Here is a 21,275-nt window from a genome sequence, read left to right as displayed (position 1 = left end):
AACACAAGAAACTACAGATGCTGGAATCTTGATCAAAACACAAGTGCTGGGGTAACTCAATGCATATGTCATAGAGTCGTACAGCGTGGCAGCAAGCCCTTCGGCTCAACTTGCCCACCCAGACCAACATGGCCCCTACTCCAGCATTTGGTGTATTTTTTCCAGATGCAAAAACAAATGCCAACCTCCCACCTTCCAGGTAATTACATGGACGAAGAGTTGATGAGACCGACCATCATGGTGGGAGCACTTTCAACACATTCATTATGCTGTCACACTACCTGTTTGTCATGTCCTTGAGCCATCCGTCAACCATTTCCCAGCTGAGTTCCCTCTCGATGTGCCTCAGGCCAGTGGTTCTGTAGGGGACCACAACCAACATGCTGGCGTTGCCACTGTATGGGACACTGATAACGTCGCACTCATGGGCGTGATCCGTGGCGGCAAGCATGCTGGCTCTCACATACATCATCGGCACCTTCACCATCGATGTCCTGCTGGTGTGGAAATTGAGCATGGCCGTCTTGCTTTTAATAAACTTGTGCTCCCACGAGCCTGCAAACAGAACAGATTGACAGAGTAATAACAGCCTCGTAGCACTACCCTGCAAGTTAAGATTGATGACAACGGCAAGCTTGATAACGGTGTGGAAAATGATCACATTAGTTACCGCGCTGATCCAAATGAAAGCAGAGACGTCTTCCAGTGTAGGTATTGTTCAAAAGATAGGGCTGGCATTGATCATAACTGCAATATCCCCAAAGCATTTTGGAATTGTTTTTGTGGTACAAAACAAAACCCCAGGCTGCTTGGACGATTGGGTTAACGGTTGCATGAGAATATCTGACTGCTGTTTAATTAAAATTAAATAAATGGCCTATTGGGAAAGAGCAGGTGACTGGTACTCGTTCCATCGTTTTTTTTTTCACGGACATGATGGAGTGAATAGACTCCTTTTGTTTAGTTTAGTTTGGAGATACAGTACGGAAACAGGCCTTTTGGCCCACCGAGTCCACGCCAACCAGCGATCCCCCACACACGAAGGACAATTCAAGTCATCGTAGGCCCAACTCGGTCATGACTGACCATGGGTGAAGCATCCTAGTTGTTGGCTGCTTGCTCCAAACCTCGGCTAGAGCAGCGTCGCATACGATTATGTGTCAATTAACCTACAAACCTGTACGTCTATGAAGTGTGGGAGGAAACTGGAGCACCCGGGGATAACCAATGCAGTCCATGGGGAGAATGTGCAAACTTCGCACCGACAAGCACCTGTAGTCAGGATCGAACCCGGGCCTCCGGCGCAGGAAGGCAGCAACTCTACCGCTGCGTCACCTCTATGACAATGATTCATCCAACACTTTGAGGCAGCACAGGCTCGAAGGGCTGACTGGCCTACTCCTGCACCTATTGTCAATTGTCTCACATTACCAGAGCTCAGGTGCTGCCTGTGCGGAGTTTACATGTTCTCCCTGTGATTATCTGGGCCATCTCTGGGTGCATTAGTTTCCCCCCACATCCCAGTGTTATGCGGGTTGATAGGTTAATAGGCTGCTGTCAATTGCCCCGAGTGTGCAGATGAGTGGTAGAATCTGGGGGAAGTTGAGGAGAATATGGGGAACAAAAAAAATTGGGATGGGTGTAGGATTAGTGTAAATGGGTGGTGATGGTTAGCATGGAATTGGTGGGCCGAAGGGCCTGTTTTCATGCTGAATAACTCTATGGTTCTTTGACTTATTTTCACAAATCTTTTTGTTAGCTGGCAGCTCTTGGGCTAGAGCCAGCTGCCAAATAGCTGAGCCAAGCCTGGGAAAACAGCAGGGATGGGAATTCTAACATAAATGTTCACCTCCATTGCTATGGGGTAATTATTATCTCACCGGTGTTACCTAATGCTGCACCCTCCTGGATATTGAGCGTTAGGGGGGGGGTCATCAGAGGCTGTCTTCCCTCTTCAGTAAATCCCTCACTTCTGAGCCCCAGTGTTGTTGTTTCAAAATGCTGCCCAAAAGTGTAAACATTAGCTTGACACTCCAGTGCTGTAAAAGGAAGAGGTCTTAGAACAAGGTCCCATCTGTCCTTTGATGGTAAAGGACCAAATGCCACTATTTCAAAGAAGATCGAGGAATCGGCCTCCACCACCCATCCTCCTGTTTCCAGTGCGCATGTGAGAGACAATGAACTACAGGGAAATGAATAAGGGAATGGGATTGTTCTAATAGACAGTGCAGACACAATGGGCCGCAGAGTCTCCTTCAATATTGCGAAAAATCATTTATTCCTCCAGGCCGAAACATTGCCTATTTCCTTCGCTCCATAGATGCTGCTGCACCCGCTGAGTTTCTCCAGCTTTTTTGTGTACCTTCGATTTTCCAGCATCTGCAGTTCCTTCTTAATCACTAAAACGGCCTTGTATGGGGTGATCGCTGGTCAGTGCGGACTGGGTGGGCCAAAGGGCCTGTTTCCACAATGTATCTCTAAAGTCTTAAAGATTAAAGTCATCTGTCCAATTCTCTCTACAAATGCCGCCTGACATGCAGAGTTCCTCCAGCAGTTTGCTGAAGATCCCAGAATCTGCCATCTCCTGTGTCTCCATCACTAAAACAGGTTGGTTAATAATTATATTGGCTAATAATTATAAAATTAATTGGTTAATATCATTTTTGCTGTGTGCTAATTAGCAGCTGCATTTTCCAAATTGCTATGATGACTGCACTTCTAAAGCACGGTAAATTACTTTGGAATATTGTGAAAGTCTCTATATTAATGTGCCTTCCTTATTGATCCGCATGCCTCAGTCTATCCATTGAAGCGAAGTATATTTTTTTAAATAAATTGTTTCAGGGGTATTCTCACATTTCTGATCACATCAGTACATTATTATGTGGGGAACTTCAAACTCAAAGTATACCATCAAAGGTCTGGAGCCTGAGGTGCAACAATGATGTTGGAATTATTTGATCTGGGAGAGAATCACTTCTGTCGCTATCTTCAAAAGAGTTAAGCAATAGTGGTTCTATAAGAGACACAAGGAATGCAGATGCTGGAAACTTGAGCTAAAAAAAACAAAGCCCTGGAGGAACTCAGCAGGTCGGACAGCTGAGTCTGTCAGCTGTAGTCTGCCCATTCCCTCCACAGATTGCTGCCTGACCCCCTGAGCTTCTCCAGCACTTTGTATTTTGTGTTTCTATTATATGTAAATATCTAGTTACATTTATGTCTGTGGGCATATGCATAATCTAATGCTTGCCAGAAGATGTATTTCTACAGTTTTGTTAATAGTTTTGTGGATAAACTGAATTATTACTTAAAATGGAATAGGACATTAAAAATATAAGTTCCAGAGGGAGAGAAGTTATGTTAAACCTCTATTGGATCTTAGTTGGATTGACGAGGTAGCATGACAATCAGTACTGTTGCCCCGCAGCTCCGGGGGTTTGTGTTCAATCCTGACCTCAGGTTAGTCGTGGAGGTTGTCTAGATTCTGCACGGATTTTCACCCTATAGCTTTGTGACCGAGGTGAGGCTGCGGCCATCTTGGCTGGCATGTGACCGAGGTGAGGGTGCGGCCATCTTGGCAGGCATGTGACCGAGGTGAGGGTGCGGCCATCTTGACAGGCATGTGCCTAAGGCAGCGTGACGCAGCAGTGGATGAACTGCCCTTAGATAAATCCTGCCTTTGGCAGAGAAGAAAATGCCAGTGGAAATCAATGGGTTTGTAGGTGAATTGGCCTCTGCAAATTGTCTCTAGCGTGTAGGGTGACTGTATATGAGAAAGTGGTACTGTATAACATAGAACTAGTGTGTTTATGGCTGCTCGATGGTTGGCCTGGACTCAGTGGGCCAAAGGGCCTGTTTCTGTGCTGTACCTTCAGTTAATTCAATTGGGGCAGCACAGTGGCACAGCGGTAGAACTGCTGCCTTAAAGCGCCAGAGCCCCAGGGTCGATCCATCCTGACTAGGGGTGTTGTCTGTACGGAGTTTGTATGATCCCCCCGCGACCTGCGTGGATTTTCTCCAGGATCTCCGGTTTCCTCCCACACTCCAAAGACATACAGGTTTTTTTAGGTTAATTGGCTTGGTATATTTTTAAATTGTCCCTAGTGTGTGTAGGATTGTGTTAGTGTGCGGGGATCGCTTGCCGATGGGAACTCGGTGGGCCGAAGGACCTGTTTCCGCGCTGTTTCTGTAAACTAAACTAAACTAAACTAAAATTCAATTAATTGATTGGAAAAGAAGTAAATATTAAAAGTTGCATGTTGTCTTCCATCTAGACTTAATATATTGGAGTAAGAGAGGTTGGACCCACTCTAGCAGTAATATATGATTAGAATTTTCCACGTTTTTTATAGTTATCTATAAACAGATGCATTCAACACATTGCCACCTTTGTCTCTATTCCTGTGTCCAGGTTTTGGGAAATAGCATGTTGTTTTAATTGCTGCTATTTAATGGGTCTACTAGTTAATATCACACTGCGTCTGGAAGTGGCCCAGCAACACAGACTGAGGACGATGTGCCTCTGAACAAGAACAAAGCTAGGGCCAGTGTCAGAACCTGCACTCATCATTTGGCCGACGCTGAACTACTAAGTAATGTTAAACTTTAACATGGAGACCATCTCCATCTAAGTTGGATATCAAACACTTCCTCGCAGGCAGGGAGAGGCAAAGTAGGGTCTCGACCCAGAACGTCACCCATTCCTTCTCTCCAGAGATGCTGCCTGTCCCGCTGAGTTACTCCAGCATTTTGTGTCTATCTTCAGAGGCACAATGGACAAAATTACTGCCTCCCGAATGGTATCCCAAATACCAACAGGAACGCCTCACATCTATATTGCATTTGAACGCATTGAGGGGAGAGGTGATAGAAGTATATAAAATTCTGGGAGGCATAGGTAGGGTAGACAGTCAGAATCTTTTTGTTCCCAGGTTGGAAAAGTTAAATACTAGATGGCACAACCTTAAGGTCAGAGGGGGGAGGGGTTTAAAGGAGATATGCGGGGTGGGTTGTTTATATAGAAAGAGGTAGGTGCCTGGAATGCACTGCCAGTGGAGGCGGGGGAGGCAGGCACGATAGTGGTGATTAGTACACTTTTAGATGGCCACATGGATGTGCAGGGAACAGAGGATTTGCGTCACATTCAGGCAGAATGAATGAGATTAATTTGGCATCATGCTCGGCACGGACATTGTGGGCCAAAGGGCCTGTTTCTGTGCCGTACACTTCTATGGTCTACTCATTACACCGGATAGGAGAGCATTGTAATAGTGAGCCATGAAGGTGACAAATCATGGGAGCAATGGGCGTAGGGGGTGTGGGTGGAAGATGGTGGAGGGACGGGAGGGGGGGAGAAGAAAGATGGTGGAGGGGGAGGAAGGTGGTAGAGGAGGGGGGTGGGGGAGAAAGATGGTGGTGGGGGATAGTTTCAGTGTTGTGTGCGTACAAGCGGGTGGTGTTTATGGTGACTCTAGGCCTCTGTTGAGGTCACTTTCCATTGAGTCACACTCGCCCTCGAGTGCCCAGACACTGGTCTACTCCCTAAAGCTCCTCACAGTGCTGAGCAGCCCATCGTGGGCCAGGCTTACATGTGAGGCATGGGGGTGCAGTTGAAACAATGTAGTGGGAGCCACGTTGGTCTGCCCGGCTTCTGGTTGCCTTGCGATTCATTTCAGACACAGCTTCATGGGCCACAATGTGTTGGAACACTAATGGGCCACCGTAATACTTGGAAATGTCAGCTTCTACATAGTGTAGTACATTTATTATCAATGCAGCAAATCACTTTGTCGTTGTGCTACTGCCTTTGTAATAATGGTTATGATTTCCTCTGCAGTTCATCTAGTGGTGACTGCCATTAACTAGGCTTGACTCACATCTTTGTTTTTTACATGACAAGTTTCTGATGCTACAAGACGGTGGCATTAGAGAGAAATAGGGCATCAGTAACCACTTGTGTGACTCCTTTACTAATCAGAATGAAGGGTTTGTAAAATTAACACCACCACGACTGAAAAGAAAGTGTGAATTGTGAGCATGGGTCCTCAAATCAGGTACAGAAAGGGAAATGGTGGGAAAGGAAGGTTGGATTCAGGGGAAGAAACTAAAAGGCAGTAGATTAAGCTCATTGACGATTTTTAAAATTACATTTTTTTAACGTTTGCACAATTATTCACTGAGGGAAACAGCTCATCTGCAGTGCCAGAGAGGTTCACTGGCAGCATTTAACAACTTTGATATCATTAGAAAAATACTCAGACTGAAACATATGAGTTTTTACCTTCTGTGGCAAATTTAGTTCACATCCGCTGCATAAGTAATGACATTCTATTCAATGTGCCTCGGTGCCCAGCCATGCAATGATACACCATTTTGCTAAGCTAACACGCAGAGCGGATGGCAAGTGGCGGATATCTGTTTGTAACGGTGAACCTGATATTGCTGCACCATTTCAGCGGCATTAACCGCAAGCACCATTAGTCTGATGATTTTTTAAAATGGCCTCACTCTCACAGATAATGATAACAACATATCTTGGCACACTGACCTTTGAAGTGGAGTGCCTGGAAGATGAGCATCACTGTCTGGGGGTCAATGTCCTCCACCATATTCTGGAGCTTCCCCTTGGTGGCCTTTGATATGAGTTGGTTGAACTTGGTGATGGTGTGGGGATCGGAGAAGTCCACAGAGTCTGCGTGTGCCCAGTAGAACTGTTTTAACCCCTCCGCAAAGGTTTTCCTGATCTTCAGGACATCCCTGACGTAGACGCCGGAGAATTCCTTCAGGGTGTATCCGAAGCGGTGCCTGAAGAGCCTGTGGATGAGCTTGTGGAAGACATTGTGCAGGACCTCGCCACCGCGCCCCGGTTTGGGGCTGACGAACTGGTCAAAGCCCAGCGCCCGGGAGATCTGGTCCTGGCTCCTGTTGCCAGCCCCCAACATCACCATCGCCATCATGCTAGAGACCCCGAACGGGGAGAAGACCACATTCTGGGCACTTGGCTGCGACCTCAGCAAGCTCCTGTACAAATTGAACGCAAATTCGGTATTGACCAGGGCCAGGCGCTGGATCCGGGATTTGCCCTTGAATTTTTTCCGTATGGAGTGTGAGGTTTTGGGGGCAGGTGAACTGCTTCTTGCTTACAAACACATCTTCAGGGACGGCGCGGACATCCTCTTCATCCTCATAGTCGTCGGATTCGGTGTAGTCGTACTCTTCCAGCTCGGGGATATTGAACTCTCTGGTCAGTGTGTTGCTTTCAATTGGTACCACATGCCCAGTATCCGGGCGTGCCGGAGCTGCCACTGTGCTTAAGAAACAGAAGCCCCACAGCAGAAAGCAAAACACGACCTTCCTTCTCTCAAACATTTCTCCTGAAGTGATCGGCAATCCCACTTTGTCCAAGGAGACTAGCCAGTCGTTTTTAGTTTTCAGCAGAGTGTTCCGCTCCGTCCGGCAGTGCGAGAGAACTGAAAGTGTTTTGCTTCCCTAATGATCTTGGATGTATTTTTTAATCACAGCTGTTGCACAACATGAGGTGACCCCACAGGCTAAATAAATCCCAGAGGTTAAACACAGATGCAGCACAGATACCCACAACTGTGCCAAAACAACCGAAACTAATCAGAAACCGTCTATGAACTCTTTTTTCTCAGAAAGTAGACTTCCTCACTTGCAAATATTTCTCGCATTCAAGGCGAGCTTGGATATGCACCAGCGGTTTTTTTTCCATTGCTAACCATTTCCATGTGTGAGGTGTAGTTACTGTGTCTAAACCAAAGAAAACAGTGGCCAAATCCGTTGGCACCGATTCGACTGTCTCTTCACAGGTTTTCCTGCAAGATTTGCTGGAACAGAGTTCTGTTGACACCTTTTGCCCACTCTGTTGGTTATGAAGCACTTTGTGATGAGCTGAGGTCAGAAGGGCACTGTAAACATGATGCATATTTTGAATGTTTCAGCAGAAGGCGATGCAAGACATGTCGGAATAGAAATGGCTGGTGTCCTTTGTGAATCTGTTAGCAATTCTCCACCCGAGTTAACAAGCTGGGCTGGATTGTCGTGGGGGAAGCAGATGCAAAGGAAAATTAGAAAGCAATGCACTCAGAGAGAGAATGATTCTTAGCTAGTCTGGCTTTCACACAGGGGATGCCCTCATGACGGATTCTCAGACAGGGGGAAGCAAAACTCAGAAGGTTCAGATTATAGAACATAGAGCAGTACAGCACAGGAACAGACCCTTCGGCCCACAATGTCCGTGCCGAACATGATGCCAAGATAAAGGCCTGTCCCACTATACGCGTTTACCCAAGAGCTCTCCCGAGTTTAAAAAACAAATCAAACTCGTGGTAAGCACGTAGAATGTACGTAGCGGGTACATCGGAGCTCGGGACGTCTCTTAGCAGCTCGTAACACTAACGGCAGGTACTCGGGAGACGCGGTAAGCTCGTGAAGATTTTGAAAAATGTCCACGAGAACCTCGAGTACCTACGAGCGGCTATTACTGTAATTCTCCGAGTTCGAATCAGGGGAAACTCGGGAGAACACTTGAATTACCTCGTACAGTGAGACAGGCCCTTTAAACTAATCTTTTCAACCTTCACACAATCCATATCCATCCATTCCCTGCATATTCATGTGTCTATCTAAAAGCCTTTAAATGCCACAAATATACATCTGCCTTCACCACCACCCCTGGCAGGGTGTTCCAGGAACCCTCCAGTGTAAAAAAAACTTCTCCCGCACATCTCCTTTACACTTTGCAGTGCAGAACCAGGCTATTCAGCCCAGCAGATGGATGGGGTTAGTGTTCCGCAGAGACCCCTTGCCTTTTGGCTTCATGCATCCTCATCCCTCCTGTGCAAACCCTTAAATGCATCAATTCTATTCGCTCTGTGGTGTTCCACACTCTCACTGTCCTCTGGGTAAAGAAACTTTTCCTGAATTAGATTTTATTCGAGATACAACGTGGGTATGGGCCGTTTGGCCCACGAGTCCGCGCCGACCAGCGATAACCCCGTTCACTAGTTCCATCCTACGCACTAGGGAGAATTCACAGAAGCCAATTAACCTACAAACTTGCACGTCTTTGGAGTGCGGGAGGAAACCGGAGGACTCGGAAAAAAACCCACGCGGTCACAGTGAGAACGTACAAACTCCACACAGACAGCACCCGAGGTGAGGATGGAACCCGGATCTCTGGCGCTGTCACACAGCAGCTCTACCGCTGTGCTGCCATTAATTATTTCTTGGATTTGATATGCAGTGGCTGTGGGCTCTCTGCACCATCTATCTGACATGCAGCTAATGCACAGCAGACAGGATACCTGAGCTTGTTGAGGGTGGGTCGATCTGCTCCACTTCAAGCATTCCCACAGAATCCCAAACGCACATAATTGGAATATTTAGTTTAGTTTATTACTGTCATGTGCACCGAGGTACAGTGGAAAGCTTCCTTGTACTACGCTATCCAGTCAGCAAAAAGACCACAGATGATTACAATCAAGCTGTCCATAGTGTACAGATACAGGATAGAGGGTTTAACGGTTAGTGCAAAAAGAGTGGAGCGATTGTAATGAATGATAGCAAATGTCCTTCTGGGACCAGCACACAGAGTCGCCTGGTTTCAGCGCCATCTTGTCTACTTGTAGAAGTACATTGCCGAACAGCACTCCTTAAAATCTGTATTCGAGACTAATAGATTTAATAATGTGACTGCTGCCTCATAGCTTTAGGAACTGTTTCAATCCCCACTTCCGGCATTGTCTATGCAAAAACTGCATGTTCTCCTGTGACTGTATGTGTTTCCTCTGTTGCTCCGGTTTCCTCCCACATTCCAAAGACATGTTAGTCGGTTACCCAGCCTGTAGCTGTAATACTGTATCCTGCCCTCTGTTTCCTTTCTCTTTTTGCACTCCCTTTTGTACATGGGTATGGTTTGACAGCGCACGTGATATTGCCTGGATACCACACAAAACAAACGTTCTTCACTGTGTAGGAAGGAACTGCAGATGCTGGTTTACACCGAAGATAGACACAAAACGCTGCAGTAACTCAACGGGTCAGGCAGCATCCTCTGGAGAAAAGGAACAGGTGACGTTTTGGGTTTTTCATTGTGCCTCAGTACACATGACAATAATAAACCAATTTCAATGACAATAGTTACTGTAAAGATACGTTACAATATGAGACGATACGATAGAACTTTAATTATCCCAGGAGGGAAATTGATCTGCCAACAGTCATAAAACACTAAATAAAAGCATGAAATTAATTAAAGTGTCGTGTAGAAAGGATTTGGGACGTGCAATGATTGGGGGGGAGGGGGGGGGGGAGCGGGGTGGGGAGCGGGGGGGCAGGGGGGGAGGGAGTCAGTCTCAGTCTAACCTACTGCAGAAGGGGGAGGAGTTGTACAGTTTGATACAGCATCTTACTGCAGATGTTGAAGGAGCGGAGCCTTCTCAAAAAGTACAGCCGGCTCTGTCCCTTCTTGTACAGGGCCTCAGCGTTCCTGGACCAGCCCAGTTTACTGTCCAGGTACAATCCAAGGTATTTGTACTCCCTGGTAAACAGCACATCCACGCCATTGATGGAGACAGGGGACAGTGGTGTCCCACCACTAACTCCTTATGCCCCTGTCCCACTTAGGAAACCTGAACGGAAACCTCTGGAGACTTTGTGCCCCACTCAAGGTTTCCGTGCGGTTACCGGAGGTTGCAGGTGGTTCCCGGAGGTTGCAGGTAGTGGAAGCAGGTAGGGAGACTGACAAAAACCTCCGGGAACCGCACGGAAACCTTGGGTGGGGCGCAAAGTCTCCAGAGGTTTCCGTTCAGGTTTCCTAAGTGGGACAGGGGCATAAGTCTTGTTGGTGTTGAGCTGCAGGTGATTCAGCCCACCAGCTACCACTAGTGCATTTAATTATGAAATAAAGGATTATTGATGGGCATGGATGGGAAACCAAAAGGCCTGTCTCATTGGCGACTTTTTCAGCGATTGTAGGCATCGTTGACGTATCAGGTCACGGAAAAAGTCGCGGCACGATGCGGCGTGATGACATATTGATGCGCAGTGTTTCAAGTGGCGCAACATTTTTTTTGTCACCGCTGGATTTTGAAATGTTCAAAATCTTTCGGCGACCCTGATACGTCAGTCAATGACCCCGGCAGTCGCTGAAAAAATCACCAAGTGGGACAAGCCCTTAAAATTCACAGTTACTGGGAAATGAGGGGAGAAGGAACAGGGGGCTGATGGATCACTTTAATTGTGGCCAGCATGGACTCAATGGGTTGAATGGTCTTCTCGTGTGTCATAGGACGCAATTAATTGACATCTTATCCAAAAGAAGATATGAATGGACAATATAGCAGTCTCTTGTACTGCAGTTCAGCATTAGTTTATGGACCTCCTGGAGGGTAGGAGTGAGCAGGGAGGGAAGAGGGCTAATGAACAATTCGATAAATTGTCCGTCTCACTGTAGATTAGGTGATTTGTTGGAGTGAACGGAGAGGAATTTCATTCTCACACCCTCCAGTCATCCTAAGGTTTTTACGCTTAACATTGCAGTGCAGAAAGCAGGGAAGCCCAGTTGTACAGAGTGAGAATCAAACTTCTTCATCATAAGGGACAGGATAAATACTAGACCAAGGCATTAGGGAAAATGTCACTGCTATGAGGAGAGTACTGTGGAAGCTTTATTCCACCTTGTTGAACAATAGTGTAACGTCTCAACGGAGAGATGGCATTTCCTACAGAGTCGCACCCTCTGAGCATTACGCTGGAAGCATCAGCCGAGATTTTGTGACCAAATCCTGCAGTGGAAACAACCTTTAACCTTCTGATTCAGAAGCAAGAGTTCTATGTACTGAGATACAGAGGATATTGTAGGGGAATAACCAAATGCTAATTAACTACTGCAAGCAAAGAACAACTTATTGGTGGAACTTAGCTCTGCATCTGTGGTAAAGGGACAGTCAACGTTTCGGGTCAAGACCCTATATCAGGACTGAGAGTTTGGTTTAGTTTCATTTCATTTTGTTTAGTTCAGTTTAGTTACATTTAGTTTAGTTTAGTTTAATTTAGTTTAGTTTAGAGATACAGGCTAGAAGGTCGTTGTTCCTCAGAATGGTCACCTAGTCTACATTCGATCTGGCCAATGTAGAGGAGGCCACATGGAGAGCTGCAAACGCAGTAGTTAGTGTTGGTGGACGTAGACGTGAATATTTGTCTGACCTCGTTTGTGTCATTGGATGGTTGTGATGTTGATGACCAGGATGTTAATTTGTGTTTATTGTGTGTTTTGTTGATTATTATTACATGTATGACTGCAGGCAACGACATTTCGTTCAGACTGAAAGGTCTGAATGACAAATAAAGGATCTAAATCTAAATCTAAAAAAATCTGAGGGAGAAGGTGTAGGAACAAGTAACTAACCAACTACTAGAATGTTTGGCGATGTGAAAATGTTATATATACACCCAGGTTTTATACCAGGGTCCTTCTTAAATCAAAGAATAATGTAATAATATTCCTATATATCGGCGAGGCCAAGTACAGGCCCGGAGATCGTTTCGCTCAACACCTCCTCTCAGTTTGCCGAGGCCTATGTTATCTCCCGGTTGCTAAACACTTCAACTCCCCCTCCCATTCCCACACTGACCTTTCTGCCCTGGGCCTCCTCCACTGTCAGAGTGAGGCCCAATGCAAATTGGAGGAACAGCACTTAATATTTTGCTTTGGCAGCTTACAACCCAGCATTATGAACACTAACTTCTCTAACTTCAAGTAACCCTTGCTTTCCCTCTCTCTCCATCCCTCCCCATCCTAGTTCTCCGACTAGCTTCACTATCCTGATTAATTTTACTGATTGTATGCCTCGTTGTCGCCTACCCTTCATCTAACAATGAACCCTTCTACCTTTTCTTGATCACCATCTGCTTTGATCCTACATTTTCACACCCTTCCCTTCCATATCTCTATGAGTCCCTCTCCCTGACTCTCAGTCTGACCCGAAATGTCTCCCATTCCTTCTCTCCGGAGATTCTGCCTGTTCTGCTGAGTTACTCCAGCATCTTGTGTCTATCTTCAATAAGTACAGTTCCAGATTGAGTTAGTCAGTGTGTCCTAGCCACCCCCAACTCTTTCCATTCCTACCACGATGTCTCAACAATAGAGGAACTTTGAGCAACTGATTAAGAATTTAAGTTGTAAAAGTGGTGGTTGATTGTACTTCATCGAACAAGCGTGTCTCAGTTTTACTCGAACATTTTCTGCTGCGAATGTGTTCCTAGTGTGAGATTTCAGTGGAGCCCCCTAAGCAGAGGTTAGTGAAGTTATTCAGTAATTCTGTGCAGGGCCATTGTGGAGAAATCTGTCTCTGCATCACTGGACGGTGTTATAGTAAGCCCACAACTTGTGCCTACTTGGTAACAGGACAACCCACATCTGGTCCTTGGGCCAGTGCCAGGGTGAGAGAAGCAGCTGGTTTAGAATTGAAATTGTAAAAGTGGACGTTAATTGTACTTCATTGATCCACCAGCCACCAGCGTTCCCAGTCCCTATCATTGTTCAGCAGCATCCCTCAGCACGCACCACACCTACAGTGTGAGTGTGTATGTTACGCTAAATGTCGATGCTTCTGTCGATGCAGAATGTTCATCAGCAAGTATGCACATTCTTGTGTGTGTGTACGTGTGTATGTGCATATGTATGGACACTTACACCCTGAAGTACACGTGTCCATACATATGTACCCTGAAGGACGGTCTCGACCTGAAACGTCACCCATTCCTTCTCTCCAGAGATGCTGAGTTACTCCAGCTTTTTGTGTCCATCTTACATTTAGTTTAGTTTAGTATAGTTTAGTTTAGGGTTACAACGTGGAAGCAGGCCCTTCAGCCTACCGACTCCACGCTGACCTACGCAGTCCACGCCGACCGACGATCACCCATACACTAGTTCAATGTTATCCCAGTTTCACATTCTACACACCAGGGGAAATCTACAGAAGCCAATCAACCTACAAACCTGCACATCTTTGGAGTTTATGAGGAAACTAGCGCATGCAGAGGAAACCCACGCGGTCACGGGGAGAACTACAAATCCGTACAGACAGGATCTAACCCAGGTCTCTGCCACTGTAAGGCAGCAACTCTACCGCTGTGCTACCATGCTGCAATGTGAGTGTGTGGATTTGTGTGCATGCGTGCATGTGTGTGTTGGTGTGTGTGTGCGTGTGCCTATGCATGAATACACATATGAGTGTGGATTTGTGTGTGTGTGTGTGTGGACGCACATGCAAAGGCTTTGCTATGACATGTGTTCGTACCTATGTATGAATGTGTGACGGCATTTCTGAATGTTCATGACTATCTGTGCATATTTATACATGTGCAACTGTGGTGTGAGTGGTTATATATGTGCGAGGGATGTGTGCAATTTTGTGCATGCCCATGTTAATGTGCATACAGTATTTGTTGTGTGTGTGTGAGTGTTTACCTTGACTACGATCAGCATAAGTGTGATCTCCTGCACACAGACTCTCCACCTGAGAGAGGCCAACGCCTGTGGAACCACCTTTGTGAAGTTGGAGGGGAGATAAAATCCCTTATAAATAACAGTTGTGTTCGATGTCAGTAATAAATCTTGAGATTGAAATCCAGATACAAAGCAGACATCATCTCAACCCTTCAACATATTATATTGCCCTTTGTCGGTCTCCAGAGAATGTCGTAGCTGCGTGTTCTGTCGCCTCCTCCACATATCCATTACTCTCCATAAAAATGGGCTCTGAAGCTTAAGCAGCTTAAGATGCATGGGCTGTGAGATAAGTGTTATCAGTCCAGTACTCAAAAGATTATCGATCCTGGCTGATAAAATACTGCTGTATAATGAACTGCACAGATGGTCAATTCACTATTTTTTTTCTAAAGCTGCTTTGAGCTTCCTGTTAATTCATTGGAAAGGAGGTTTCTTCTGTTTTGTTTGCCTCTTATCCTGCTGCATCTGACTCTGTTTTTCCACCAGATGCACTTCTTGGCTGCTACCAATGGAATCTGGCAGCACAGCCGCACGAATAAATGTATCACAGAGCTCCCTCGGAAGTGGCGCTGAAGTGAGGAGGGGACCTATTCTGACCCCCACCACATTCAAGATGGTCATTCAGCAGGCATCTCGTTGGCTTGCGTTTGTACACTTCCCAGCAGGAGTCACCAAATGACCACTGGAAATTATTTTGGTCTTGATCCAGGAAACGTCATGACTAATTATAGTACCCAAGTGATGTTACAGCAGAGATATATTGACAGCGACAGCGTTTGAGTTGACTGCATTGTCCATGGCTAAGTGGGGACATTCTTGCCTGTGAGTTAAAGGTTGTGGGTTCAAGAGTGTTTTATTGTCATGTGTCTCAGATAGAACAATGAAATTCTTACTTGCTGCAGCACAACAGAATATGCTACTGTGCTCTACTGAGCATAACTCTAAGCTTCACACTGCAGGTCTGTTGTGTAGCCTGAGGCACAGTCTTGGGGATGAATGTTAGAGCAATGCCATTTCCCTTTCAGGATCCATGTCAAAGACGCTCTCAGTGGCACAGCTGGTAGAGCTGCTGCCTCACAAGGCCAAAGACTCAGGTGTGATCCCGACCTCGGGTCTGTCTGTGTGGAGTTTACACCTTCTTCCTGTGACTGAGTTGGCTTCCTCTGGGTGCTCTGGTTTTCTCCCACATCCCAAAGACCTGTGGGCTTGTAGGTCAATTGACCCTCTGTAAGTTGACCCTAGTGTAGGGAGTGGATGCGTAAATGGAATAACATAGAACTTGTCAATGAGTGGGAAGGAACTGTAGATGCTGGTTTAAACCGAAGATGAACACAAAATGTTGGGGTAATTCAGCCTAGTCTGAAGAAGGGTCTATCTTGTGTGAATGGGTAATAGGCAATCGATGGTCGGCATGGACTCGGTGGGTCGAAGGGCCTCTTTCCATGCTGTATCTCTAAACTAAACTACCTTTTAAACAAGAGCAATGAAAGTCTTCCAGGTATCTGGACTAATATATTCTGAAGAAGGGTTTCGACCCGAAACGTTGCCTATTTCTTTCACTCCATAGATGCTGCCTCACCCGCTGAGTTTCTCCAGCATTTTTGTCTTCCTAATATATTCAATATTAAGCATTTCTTGAAACTGGTGATCTGTTTTGTTTCTTTCATTTCTATGTGGGAGCCTACTGTGCAAACATTGATTGTTGTATTCTCCTTTTAACGAAACAATGACCTTGTTTGAAACAATGACCTAATCTCAAATGTTCTCTTTGGGAATGAAAACTACTCAAATATCCCAAAGATGTGCAGGTTTGTAGGTTAATTGTCCTCTGTAAGTTACCCCTAGTGTGTAGGGAGTGAAAGTTGGATAACATAGAACTGGTGTGAATGGGTGATCAATGTTTGGTGTAGACATGGTGGGCCAAAGGGATATTTATCCACGCGGTATCTTTCAATCCATCAATCAGTTTGCTGAAGGCAAGGCAAGGCAACTTTATTTATATAGCACATTTCATACACGAGGCAGACTCAAAGTGCTTCACATAAAAACATGTCATACAATAAATGAAATAATAAAAATGAAATAAAATAGAAGAACTAAAAGAAAAGAAAAGCAAAATTAAAAATGCATTATAAAAAGTGCAAAAGTTAAAAGTGCAATGTAGTTAAGATTTAGCTGAAAGCTAAAGTAAACATAAAAGTTTTCAGAAGCTGGAATCCATGTCATTGATTGGGCTCAGTGACTAGTTATCTGTTAAGGCAAGAAGCAGAGAAGACCAAAAACGTGTGAGGTACTATAACTGGAACAATATGACCAGCACTGCCAGGTAGGGTGTTGGGTCCCAAATATTTCTGATATTTATTAATATTCTGGGTGATGTAACAGAGATCTACATTTTGAAGTTTATTGACGACACTAAAAGAGAACCATTCAGATAGATTTCCTGCCTGCAACATCCACTGGCTTGGCTGGCTCGGGCGTCGCTTCAAGAGGCCGAGCACGTGGACCGCACGCGGCCTGCAGCGGCACGGAGCGGTGGAGCAGCGGCAGGGGACACAAACGGTCAGGCTTGGCCAGGCCAACCCTGCAACGCCGCCAGGACAATGGTCCTTCACGGTCATGTCAGGAACCCTGCACTTACAACAACTCGGACTCGAAAATGTCGCCAAACTGGCAACTCTGTATACTGGCTCAGTGTAATGCTGCTATACACTTGCTCGGTATCGGAGATGCTTTTCATCTAAGATGTATCTAAGTGCTACATAAAGTGATACTTGTACTGAACCATATACAAAAAATGATTTTCACTGTACCTCGGTACATGTGAGAAATAAAGTACACAACATATCAGTCACAAAATGCATCAAGGATTATGGTGGGAACACAGGAACATGAGGTGGGGAATCAACAATCATACTATATACTCGAGCAGGCTTGAAAGACTGAATGTCCTGCAATATTTATGTTGGAACAATGAGAGTGGTGCAGATGGGCGCCTAAGGGGACCTGAGGGGAAACCTTTTCACAGAGGTTTGTGTGTGTATGGAACGAGCTGCCGGTGAAAGTGGCAGAGGTGGGCACAATTATGACATTCAAAAGACATCTGGACAGGTACGTGGATAGGAAAGGTTTGGAGGCATACGAGTTGGGTTTATTGTCACGTGTACCGAGGTACAATGAAAACCTTTTGTTGTGTGCTAACCAGTCAGCGGAAAAACAACACATGATTACAATCGAGCCGTCCACAGTGTACAGATACATGATAAACGGGTAAACCGTGAATAACGTTTGGTACAAGGTAAGGAGACTCAGGGAACCATTCAACGAATCACTGAAGTGTTATAGACAGGGGAGGCAAGAGCTATTTGCCACTGGTTGTGAATGATGCAATTAGGCAGCACAGCCACAAATGTAGATCCAGGGACTGGAATGCAGAAACATTTCTACAGGCAATAGTAATGAAAGTTTGGAGGTACACAAAAATGCTGGAGAAACTCAGCAGGTGCAGCAGCATCTAGGAGCGAAGGAAATAGGCAACGTTTCGGGCCGAAACGTTGCCTATTTCCTTCGCTCCTAGATGTCCATTTTTGTGTACCTTCGATTTTCCAGCATCTGCAGTTCCTTCTTAAACACAATGAAAGTTTGGAACTCTCTTCTGCACGTGATGGAGGAAAATACAATGATTCGTTTTAAATCTGGGTTAACAGATTTGTGATAACTAAAGATAGTAAAGGTTAAGTAGTGTGTATGGTTATATGGAAACCGTGATCGCGTTGAATGGTGAAACAGGCTGGCGGAGCTGAATAGCTTCTGTTCCTCTGTTTGCAATTCCCACTAAAACCATTGTGGCAATTTGCTTAATGTGATCGTCCGTTTTATTTATGTGGCTTGGCAGATAAATATTGAACAGATCACTCTCAATGACCCTCGTGCTCTAGGGCAATAAACAATCTGTCCGTTCAGTTCTACGCTCCGACGTTTTGCTCATGTCGATGTTTTTCATCTATTTCATGGGCGCAGACTGGCTGTAATGTGAGTGCTACCTCTGGTTTTTCCCTCCCCTCTCTGTGAAATGCAGAGTGGTGCCTTAAACCACACCGTGCAAGGGAGAGTCCAAGCACTTGATATTCAATGGTGTTAACACTACGAATACCCCCATCCTCAACATGCCGGGGTCACCATTGACCAGAGTCACAACTCGATCAGCCGTATAAATACCGTGGATACAAAAGTGGTCGAGCGGTAGAGTTGCTGCATTACAACGCTTACAGCGCCAGAGACCCGGGTTCGATCCTGTCCACAGGTGCTTGTCTGCACGGAGTTTGTACGTTCTCCCCGTGACCGCGTGGGTTTTCTCTGAGATCTTCGGTTTCCTCCCACACCTTAAAAACCTACACGTCGATGTTTGTGTGTTAATTGGCTTGGTATAAATGTAGAAATTGTCCAAAGTGTAGGAGAGCGTTAATGTGCGGGGATCGCTGGTTAGTGCGGACTCGGTGGGCCGAAGGGCCTGTTTCCCTGCTGTATCACTGAACTAAACTAAACAAAACAAGTGGGTCAGAAGCAGCAAATCACCTCACAAACTGCCCACCCGCCAGCCCCACATGTCGTGAAATCTGCAGCTGCCACATTTGCTTTATCAGCCACCTTAGAACGCACAGAATAACAGTGAAAACAAGTCATTGTCATTCATGTGAACTCACTAAAATAGGATGGACTCCTCTTTTAACTCAGAGCCACTTTTCCGAGCCATCCTTGAGCCAATGACAACCTCCTGACAACCAAACCTCCCACAAGGCACAACTCAAGAACGTGATGGAGTAGACTGCACTTGCTTGGATGAGTGCAGGTTCCAATAACTCCCAGGAAGTGGGACATCTTCCAGGTCAAAACCCTCCAGCCACCACCCTCAACATCCATTCCCCCCCCCCCCCCCCCCACCACCAGCGCACATTGACTGTAATATGCACCATCTGTGAAATGGTCAGTCTACTCCAACATCACCTCCCAAACCTCCATCACAAACCTTAGTCTGAAGAAGGGTCACCATCTGGAATGTCACCCATCCTTTTTCTCCAGAGAGCTGCCTGACCCACTGAGTTACTCCAGCACTTTGTATCTTTCCCTCATCCAGAGGACCATACAAACACCTTTATCAGAAGACAACCTAACATCACCTTCTCAAGGGCAATTATAAATGTTGGCTTTGCCAGTGATGTCCAGATCGCCAAAAGAAAGGATAAATAAAAACACCCTAGGAAGGAGTGTGATGGAATATTCAAAATTGTCTTTAAGGCCTGAAGAATACCACAGTGTGGAAATAATTATCTCATGGAGTAGGGAAGGTGAGTGACGTGGCTGCAACTACTGTGAAGCTTGTGAATAGAGGATGTGAGGATGTGTAGAGGTGATGAGATGACGTTTGGGACAAGCCACAGTGAAACACAAATGCCAACATAGACCAAAGATAGACACAAAGTGCTGGAGTACCTCAGTGGGCCAGGCAGCATTTCTGGAGAAAATGGATAGGTGACGTTTTGGGCTGGACCCTTCGTCAGACTCTTCAGATTCTTCATGGACTAGTTGGCTAGTGATCTGTCTCATTGCCATGAATAATTCTATATATTATTTAACCTTGCTTGGTCCAATGCCTGTCCTCACAGCCTGACCGACTGTTAGAGTGGGCGCGTTATTCCTCTATTTATTCACACTAACTTCATGAGGTAAGATCTTCCCGTGTCCAATTATCCTTCGGCCTCTAGCAGTTTGTTTTACCAGAAGGTGGCACTAGACCTGATTCCCTCTCTAACACTGTAATAAATGGACTATAATCTGCACCATAAATAAGTATCCTCTTGGAAAGCGGCTTATTATTGTATATTGCACTGATTTTCTCAAGCTGGCAGAGAGAGATGAACAGACCTGTTTAGGAGAAATGTTGCCAAATTCCTTTTGGTATTCACACAACATTGTGGAGTAATAAGGGCCTCAAGGTGACACCAGGACCTGCAGATGCGGGACTCTTGAGCAAAACACCAAGTTCTAGAGGAACTCAGCAGGGTCAGACAACATCTGTGGAGGGAATGGGCTGGTAAGCTCTTCATCAGACCAGAAATGCTTCACATCTTCGGTCTGAGCCACCGCCTGTCCATTCCCCGCACAGCTGCAGCCGAGGTGCTGAGTTCCACCATCAATCTGTGTTATGTTCAAAGGGGTCGAGGGTTGGCTCAGGAATGTGGCTCTGAGCTAAAAGAGGAGCCCATCCTCGCTGAGGCAGTCCCCATGACTGACGATGACCTGTTTGCACTGCTGTTCTGTGTGGGTTCTCAGGTGGCTGACTAAGCAAACGTGGGAGCTGAAGAGTTCACCGCAAGCTGGGCAGGTGGTTGGGTGGATTGTGTGGGAAGGAACTGCAGATGCTGGTTTACACTGAAGATAGACACAAACTGCTGGGGTAACTCAGTGGGTCAGGCAGCTTCTCTGGAGGAAAAGAATAGGTGACATTTCAGTTCGGGGGGGGGGGGGGGAGGGAATAAACTGAGGGTGAAAAGGCCAGAACAAATCAGAGCCTGGCAACAGGTGACCTCAGGAAGGATGGAGCCCACAATGGCCCATTGTTGGCTGGGGAAGTTGTGATGAGAGGGATGTGATGAGAGGGATACAAGGATGCAAACAGTGGAACTGGTAGGACGACCAGGGTGGGTGAGACGGGGGGGAGAGGGGAGGGGAGAGAATGCAG

General features: G+C 46.0%; 1 protein-coding gene across 1 annotated transcript in view; it reads right to left on the bottom strand.

Moving 5' to 3' along the window:
* The window catches only part of LOC116989138 (heparin cofactor 2-like), a 30,841-nt gene extending 21,472 nt beyond the window's left edge, over positions 1-9,369 (bottom strand). Inside the window, exons 1-3 of the mRNA XM_033046364.1 lie at positions 9,327-9,369; positions 6,548-7,138; positions 282-555 (exon numbers count right to left, since the gene is read on the bottom strand). Of these exons, the coding sequence (XP_032902255.1) occupies positions 282-555; positions 6,548-7,138; positions 9,327-9,369 (908 nt within the window). The remainder of the gene's footprint in view (positions 1-281; positions 556-6,547; positions 7,139-9,326) is intronic.
* Between the last annotated feature and the right edge of the window lie 11,906 nt (positions 9,370-21,275).

Source organism: Amblyraja radiata, chromosome 28 (genome assembly GCF_010909765.2).
Source record: "Amblyraja radiata isolate CabotCenter1 chromosome 28, sAmbRad1.1.pri, whole genome shotgun sequence".
Classification (NCBI taxonomy): domain Eukaryota; kingdom Metazoa; phylum Chordata; class Chondrichthyes; order Rajiformes; family Rajidae; genus Amblyraja; species Amblyraja radiata.
This window is presented reverse-complemented; position numbering and strand designations above follow the sequence as displayed.